General features: G+C 35.6%; 1 protein-coding gene across 1 annotated transcript; it reads left to right on the top strand.

Moving 5' to 3' along the window:
- Window positions 1–6017: 6017 nt before the first annotated feature.
- On the top strand, window positions 6018–8812 carry ponzr2 (plac8 onzin related protein 2). The gene is made up of 4 exons (XM_058789562.1): window positions 6018–6059; window positions 7146–7259; window positions 7577–7731; window positions 8120–8812. The coding sequence occupies exons 2-4, from the start codon at window positions 7154–7156 to the stop codon at window positions 8240–8242; spliced, it is 384 nt and encodes a 127-aa protein (XP_058645545.1). The 5' UTR covers window positions 6018–6059; window positions 7146–7153; the 3' UTR covers window positions 8243–8812.
- Window positions 8813–9317: the final 505 nt, after the last annotated feature.

A 9317-nucleotide genomic window follows, 5' to 3' on the forward strand; every position in this document is an offset into this window, starting at 1 on the left:
AAAATAGGTCGCCAAGTACACTCGGTGAATTAGAGTAATAGCATATGCATGGGTAACAATTACAGCCATTTGTATTTCGCAAATATGCTATCATTGGTTATAATAAATAACATAATATTTGAGACAGAATGTAAGGTACTTTTCCACAATGTTCAACCTGTGGTAGCTGTTGCTCTCTACTGCCACTCAGAGATTATTTCCTGCTAATGTGTATCTTGTCGGTGAAACTCAGTGGTGGGTGCTGCTAATTCATTTCAGACTAAAGTCGTTATAAAAGGCTGGTAGTCTTCTTCTTTATACATGTAAATAGGCATATACCGTATATAAGTCCCAAAATGAATTTAGTATAGTATATTAATTACAGAGACGCCTCCCTGCCCAAAACACAATAGAAAATGTAATGGATTTAATGGTTATAATGGGAATTGTTGTAAACTATAATGGTGTCTACTGGTATGTGATGGATTCTATTGGTGGGATGTTAAATCCTATTGGAAAAATGCCCAAAACGCACTACAAAAAGGAATTTTGTAATGGTTTTACTGGAAAAAGCTAATGGTTCATAATGGTATTTTAATGGAAACCATTGGAATTTCTGTGATGGTTTCTATTGGACTTCTATTGTTTTTTTTTTTTTTTTTTAGCAGGGCTGGTAAACCCTTGCCAACACAAATCGCGTTCACCTGAGGAAATTACCATAGTAGCAATATACTGCTTGAGCATTTGAGTAGAATCATTAGCGAATGAAACATTTACAAAACATAAACGTGTCAAGATCTATACATCACAATATACCAAAAAGTATGTTAGATAGCAGATGTTTTGATAATTGTCGCGCCAAGTACAATTTGGATTGGGCGAGGTGAACCTATAGAACAAGTTTTATGGAAATTCCTTAAACAACCCACCTTCTAATCCAGGCTTTTTCAAGACATTAAACTTGTAGATTTTGAGGCTGTCTACTGTAGACTAATGCCAATAAATGGTTGCAAATGCAATAAATTAGTAACAATTGCTAGAGCCATATAGAAGAACTATTAATTTCTTAGGTTTTGTAGCCATCTAGTGGACAAAGATGGAACAGTTTGACAGTTTGACCCACACCAGAGCAACACAGCTTAGCTTTACATTTGTCATTTATTATGTCAAACTTATTTACAAATTTATTCTTTTTTGCATGGCCCTTTTTTTCCAGTGCTTATATAGCTACAAAATGCAAGCAACACATAAAACAATATAAATTCTTCATACGTGCCAGAGAATCATTCAGCCAACTGAATATAAGCTTGGTACATACTTCATCAAAAGTAATGTATCATAGCAATGATCAAGCAAGTGCATAGCTTTTCACAGTGATGACTAATGCAACGTGCAATGTTTCATAAGGCATACAATCATGTAAACCAGCAAGAGATGCAAAGCCTTTAGAAAAGTAATACACAGCTTCGGAGCGCAAAATGACTTAAGATTTACAAAAAGTAATTAAATTATGAAATAAAAGTGATCAAAGAAGTTTAGTTCTGAAACCACTGCAATCAAGAAATTGATCATTGCTTTAACCTATAGATACTTCTACTTTCTGTTAATAAAAGAAGTCAGAAATACCAGAGGAAATATCTTTTTAGTTGACATTTGAATATTGAATATTGTCTTGGACAATAGGTTACAACAATGGCTCTAAGAAGCAGCATACATTTCCAGAGTTTTGAGAGACAACAAAGTAAAACATTGTGCTATTGTTCTTACCACATGTTTAAATAAATTGAAAGACAGCATATTTATAACAGCACAAGCCTGGACAGAGTGATCTACAGTGGCTGGTCTTTGCCTTTGGTCAGAAATATGTTAATCAGCCTACATATGCACATTTCTCCCTCTGGGAGGCACGAGTGTCACACACAGAGCTCTGGTCTAAGAAGCTACTACACAGCAAATCACCTGTGAGGTCTGTTGTAGGCTGACAGCTGCTGCCATGCGACTAGTAAACTACAGCTGAAACGCATGCGGATCTCGTGTGAATCTGATACTGGGAGAGGTGTCTGACTATACTCCTGCTGAAAGTGTCCCGACTGTCCCGTGGCCGAAGGGCGCATTTCACGAATAGCTGGTCCAGAATATTAAGAACCTGCAGAGGCTCAGGACGGCTCATTGCTGAGAGGGACAGGTAGAGGTCCGTTGTTATTGTTCATAACGTCGTCCAGATCTTCATCCTCTATGACCACTATAAAATAAAGTTCACATATCTTACTTTAAATAGAGACAGAAATTTGGGTCATGCTTTAGTGTTCAGTTACACTGCGCACAGTTTAATTAACTCAGTATAGAACTAAATTAATGAACAAGGTGTAAATTTACTTAATATGTAAATATTCTATTAAATATGTAATTCCATAAATTATAATTGCATAAGTGTAACATAAAATGTTACAAACTATAAGTGTCTCCTTTTCATCTTACATTTTCAACATTAAGGGGATATTCTTGAATCATCTACAATGTGTAGAAATTATTTTTGAAAACTGGGTATTTGTAGAAATATCAAGAATGATCTGCTTAATAAACATCTTGGTTACATGGCCTTTATGGCACAAGTGAAATATGAAACTGTCAACCCTGTATGATTGTGTATGAGCTGATTATTAAATCGATATGTTTGTAGATATACCAGCATTAAATTGTCTTTCCGATAATCACCTTGTAATATCATAACCTTGAGCACAAGGCAATTAAATGAGCAATAAAACTGTCAATCCTGTTATGAACCCAGTTACCTTTTAAATGCTTCTATATCCCAGTTTGATTTAAGGCATAGAGAGTTTCTTTACCTTATACAAAGTTTAAAATTATATATATAAATTTACTTAATATTTATTAATTTATATGTACATTTATAAATTTACTTAGCAAAAAAAAAAAAGAAAGAAAGAAAAAAAAAAAGGTGATGAAAAATTATTAAATTATCCAAATAAATGAAACAGTGAAACAGAAAAACATTACTGAGTATGTTTTGTCCATGTTTATGTTTAGCAGATACTTGCAGTCTGTGTTAATAAACGCTTTGTCAGAAATCCCAGAGCAAAATTAGTCCATTGGGGCCCTTAAATGTTGTCTTGGACACAGTTAAAACAGGTCAAAACGGCTGATATTTCTACAAACATAAGGGTTTTAAATCAGTTATTTACCATACAAAATGAGAAAGATATTACTGACCTCTCTTTGACCGTCCAATTTGCCCGAGTTTGGGGGCCCTCTGGCCTAACCTCTGTTGAGGGGATTCGGGGCTCAAGCAGTCTCTGTTGAACTCATCCCTCAAATGCTGCATCTGACACACCGAGTCACGAGGACTCGGTTGAAGTTGCCCCGAGGGCGGAAGGAGCGCGGGCATATCCGTTGTGTCAAACATCTCTGCGGCTGGAGTTTCTTCCCGGTTTCCAGCGGTAACGGTGTCCGCTTCCCCGCAGCTCATCAACGCCTCCTCCGCGCCCGTGTGCTCCTGCTCCCCCTTCTCCCTCCTCTCCCTTCCACCGCAGCAGTACAGCATCCAGAAGTGTAGCGGACGACGAAACGGACGTAGCGAGGATATAACAGTTATTTTCGGTGTATATGTTGGCCGGTGGATCAGTTTGCTCAGTGTTAGCAGTTTGTCGTTGTCTCTGCAGTGGGCTCGTGCTTCATTCCACTTCGTTTTTCAGCCAGAAAACTGCAGAATTTAACTGCTCTTGATCCGTCGGTAATGACCGTCTTCGTGTTCTGTGTGTCTTCCAGTCAAAGGATGCGGTGGACCGGATGGCGTAAAGCTCCTCTTGCTGTGTATCACATTAGTCATTCACTCACGCTCCTTCAATGACTTTTTGATGTTTTTGCGACTAAACACGACCACGAGAGAATATTTACTGCCCTGCTAAATCCATGTAATCCCTAATCAAGATTCCAAAAGAAATGTCTGCGGGATTTTTATTGAATAATGCCACTAGTCTGGAATGGATAAGAATCCTTTTAAGAATCAAATGTCAGATTTTAAATTAGGTAGCCTATCTTTAACTCTACTGTAGATACTTGTATTAAAATGAAACAGCAAAATAAATGCATAAATAAATAAATGTTATAAAGATCATGTTGGGTCTCATCTATGTATATTATCTCTATATATTCTATATCTATCTATCTATCTATCTATCTATCTATCTATCTATCTATCTATCTATCTATCTATCTATCCATCCATCTTTCTTTCTTTCTATTTGTCTATCATGTGAATGTAGGAATATAGTAGCCTATGTATATTTATGTATGGTTAAATTTTAAGATGTCCTTGTCACTGTTTAATTACACAAATAGCAAACAGTGAGTAATATTAATTGACAACAAGTACTTACTCCATGGTTTGGTTAGTTGCTTGTATTATGCATAATTTTCTGTAATTATGCTAATAAGTACACACACAGTACGTACTGTATTATACATATACTACACACACACACACACACACACACTATATTTACAATACAACATGTCCCCAAGTAGGCTACTATGGGGACATCTGATTCTATTTGGAACTATATAGTTTGAAAGACCTACTTGTTGTTTTGTGTTAATTGTGTGAGGAAAAACACATTAGGATACTTCATGACTGCTTGCAAATTTGAATATGAATTCAAATAGGACTTTCAGACTAGGGATGTTGTCTATTTCAAACCTTTCAACAGAGACAGGAAGAGGATTTCGTGACTCAGGGTATCCCAATCCTACATGACTCTTGTATACTGCCCAGATGTACTCCAGCTTACAATTTACCGACTTTAATCCTGGAACCAAACTAATAAATCCGTAGAGAAAGTTGTAACTCTGCTCATCTTCAATCACAATCTGTCTCTGAGATTACTGAAGGGGACACAGCTCATCCTGTGCATCTTTAAGTCATGCTTTCAGTGCACAAAGTAAAACAACTAAAGATGCTGCGTCATATGAATCAGAATGAAAAAGACAACAGAAAGAGAAGAGGATAGAAACCAAACTGATAAGGAAGAAAGTTGGAATGGAAGATTAGTTGATTACCTTGGCAAATGTATGTGAACTTACACAACCTGCAAAGTGCTTCAGATATTTCCGCATAACTCTGTCAACTTTTAAAACACTGAAAACAAAAGCCTCTGTCAAAGTTATGCCATGACTCTCATTGTTATTTTAATATTTCTGCATGATGTCAAGATATGAGTTTCAGCATGTTACCAGGTCCGTTCTCAATATATTGCATTTTTCATGAGTGAGAGGCACTTATGGGAAGTGTTTAATGGATGCCACTGCTATCAGGATTCCTTTACCTCAGCAGAGAACGTTCAGAAGCCCTTCTAAAAAAAAAATCTAACACAGCTTTCATCTGACAAAAACTCTGAATATGAATCTCAGTGAGGAAGTCTTCTGATTTTATTTTATTTTTTTCTGTTAAAGATGTAGCTTGGCTATTTTCTCCCAATTGCAGCTTTTGAATTTAACATCATAACCATTTCAAAATATTTTTAAACATTCTGAATATATTTCTGACTTGTTCTCTGAGGTTGTTTTTATTATGCGGATTCAAATGATTGCTCTGGTTAAAAAAAGCTGTCAGTGGGGATAGTGTTTCTTTACTAATATGTACGCTTTAGGAACGAATATGTATCTTTTAGGTACTAATAATAAGGTACTAACAATGAGGTACTAATATACTTTTGAAAAGGTACCGCCCCAGTGACAGCTTTTGTATCTTTTTTTCTGAGAGTATAGGCATTCATGTCAACAGTTTCATGAATACCTATATTTTCATACATTTCTGGATTCTTTATATGCATGGCGAAATGCAGTCTTGTTCTCCGCCCTGTTTTGTGTGCTTTTTTAAGTGTAATGCTTAAAAGATGCTGCCGTGAACGGGTCTAACTGGTTAAGGAGGTTTCCTTTAGAGCCAATGTGATGATCTTTTTTTTCAATTGACATGCTCTTGCACTCAGTATAAAGGTAAGATTGTGATCACAGATTTAGAAACAGCAGATACTTTTCATTACATTGGACCAGTCAACACAGAGGTGAGTGAAGATTTCCTACACAGATATGCAGGATCAGAATATATTTTTATTATGATTATCTGTACGTTTAAGATTATTATTTAATCTTTTGTATTAGGACTTAATAGGTTCTACAGTGACACTTGTGAGTTCTGAGTGCCATATAATGCTTCAATCACTTTAAGCTGCATGTAATCTTTTATATGAAGAAAACACCTTTAAAAAAACTTAAATAATCAAATACATAAGTACTAAATTAATAATATAATATTTTATATATATTATTATTTTTTATTTACATTTCTTTTATATGCTGCAAAACTTTGGAATAATTTAGATTTTTTTTATGTTTTTGAAAGAAGTCTCTTATGCTCAACAAGGCTGCATTTATTTGATTAAAAATACAGTAAAAACGGCAATATTGTGAAATATTATTACAATTTAGAATAACATCAGAATAATGCATTTTCCATTTTAATATAGGATTTTAAACATATTTTTTTTCCCTGTGATGCATAGCTTAATTTTCAGCACCCAGAACTCTACTCCAGCCTTCAGTTCTTATTATTTTCAATGTTGAAAAAAAAAACAAAAAACAAAACAAAACAAAGCTCATTAATATTTTTGTGGAAATTGTGTTACACTACCTTCCAAGCATTGGTGTAAGAACTTTTTTTTTTTGATAGTAACTGATAGTAAAGGCATTTATAATGTCACCAAATATGTCTATTTTAAACCTTCGGAAAAAAGGAACAGTTTCAACAAAAATATTAAGCAGTAGTAAATAATTCGTAGATACGGGAAGAAGGAGGCGGGAACCGGCGAACATTTAAAGACTTTAATAATAAAATAAACAAACACAAAAGTAAAGCGTCAGACCCTCACAGACGACTGCCGCACACAAAACACAAAATAAAGTCCAAGCCTGGTCCTCTCTCGTCCTCCGTGGGACTCGAGACCCGTCGACATCCTCGCAGGTGTCGCTCATTATCATTAAACTCCACCGGCCCGGCCCCGCCCCGCCCCACTCTTCACAATATGGTAGTGTATAAATATAAGAAACCGTTGCAGTGTGATGCTGAAAATCATATTATCTGTTGCACGTAGGTGTCAACATGTCGAAATCAATGGTAGTCACGCAGCCACAGCCTGTTATGGTCTCCAGAGATTCTGATCAGTGGGGGTCAGGTATCTGTGACTGTTGCGATGACGTTCCTGAATGTAAGTAAAGTTTGGATGTACAAGTGAGGTAAAAGAAAAATGTCATCCTTTACTCACTCTCATGTCATTCTAAACCTGTATGACTTACTTCTGTGGAACACAAAATATATTTTATATATAGTGGTATTTTCTACTCCGTGCAGTCATTGATCAGAACTAGAGACAGTTCCCCTGAAGCATCCTGGGTTTGAACTTGCAGCCTATGCTTTGACTTACCTTTTAGGTCTTAAACATCCAGACTAGGCCTACTGTAGCATTTAACTGTGTATATTGTCATAAAGCCCTGTAAAGCATATTATGTCCCTCTCTGTGAACAGGCTGCTTTGCTTACTGGTGTTTCTGGTGTTTCACGTGCGTAAAAGCAAAGACATATGGTGAGTGTTTATGTCTCCCCCTGCTGGATTTATGTGGTATCGTCCCACCAATAACCATGTCCATAAGGGTCTCGATGCGTCAGCGTTATGGCATTAAGGTAAGAATCCTCAATCAAAAATAGAATTTACTTCACTTTTAGGAGTGACCGGAGCTAGTTTTGTTCACATGTACTGTATTTCAGTAGCGTAACTAGATTTAAGCCAAAAGTGAAGTCACACAAAAAATGTTTAGCCCTATTCCCTCAAGCAGTGATTTTGATAAACCTATTCTAACTTGTCTTTATTTAGACTTGTAAACTTTGTAGACAAATTTCAAACTAAGATATGAGTATCGTCATGTTTTTCCATGGCTTTTGGGTAATGTGGAACAGTTTAAATTCACGTTGTTTTAATCGTAGCAATGTCATGCATGTCTTAAATGTGACTACAAAATGACCAGGCCGATGTAAATCGTACAGCCAATATATTTTTGTGTTGATTTTGCAGGGTGACATGTGTAATGACTGCTTGGTGGCCACATTCTGCAGAGCTTGTGTTTGGTGTCAGATGTCACGGGAAATGAGAGCACGAGATCTACAAATCACTCTTGTTGGTGCCAGGAATTTGTAAAGTGTTTTGAAGCAGCTACGGTGGTGTGTAAATGAGAAGGAAAATCCTAACACGCTGAAAGGCAGATACATATTTATTATCTCATTAACTGAATATATCTCATTGAACTGAATCCTTTTTATATTAGATGCTTATGATTTTCTGTAAATCCATGGTGTAATTTGTGATGAAACGCAAAGACATTTAAGTTCTTTTTCTATAACGTCTGTATTGTGTATCTTTTAATGTCATATTGATGCCGATTAGAGACAAGTGATCAGTGAAATTAGTGTTTGACATGCAGTATCTAGATGTTAGTAGTTGTTGTTTTGTTTTTTTTTTTTGTGAATGTATTCAACATAAATGGTAAAAACATACCACTTTCTGTTTTTGTCCTATGACGCTTAAAACAACACTGAAATGAGTACTCTTACAAAACAGAAAACTTTTTTTTTTTCTACTTTAAGAAGCAAGAAATGTCTATTGCTTACCAGCATGTTTGCTTTTTCATGATTGCCTCTATTTTAAGACTGAAAATCGTTCATATATTTTACTTGTGCTGCGTAATAAATTATTGATCATTTCCTTTGACACTTTCCTGTTGCTGTCTCTGGAAGGGTGTGCTTGCACTTTGCATATTTGCATAGACATGTAGGCCCATAGTAGAATTCTTGTAGTCTATTTATTTTCTTGTGATTTTGTGAATGCAGTAAATTGTAATGATTCTCATTACATTGTTATTAATTGGCCTAGTCTAGTGGATATCATTTTTTTATTATTATAGATGTTTGTGACAAATAATGCAGGATATTAGCATTTTAGAAGTTATTAGCATGTTTTTGTTTTAATTTTGCATTTCGTTATTCATGAGTTTTTTTTTTTTTTTTTTTTTAATTGTCTTCTGAGGTTTATGTTAGTGTTAACTTTGTCACATTTAGCAACTATAATATGTTTTGTGGGTTTTGTGTCCCCCTGCTGGACATTTTCTACAAATGCAAAAAGGGGGAGCGGGGAAACCAGTGTCAAGTTGACAGCATACTTGCAAAACCACATACCTACAAAAAAACATCGAGGTCACAATCCAGAGAAAATTCTT

This window comes from Onychostoma macrolepis, chromosome 10, assembly GCF_012432095.1.
Source record: "Onychostoma macrolepis isolate SWU-2019 chromosome 10, ASM1243209v1, whole genome shotgun sequence".
Lineage (NCBI taxonomy): Eukaryota > Metazoa > Chordata > Actinopteri > Cypriniformes > Cyprinidae > Onychostoma > Onychostoma macrolepis.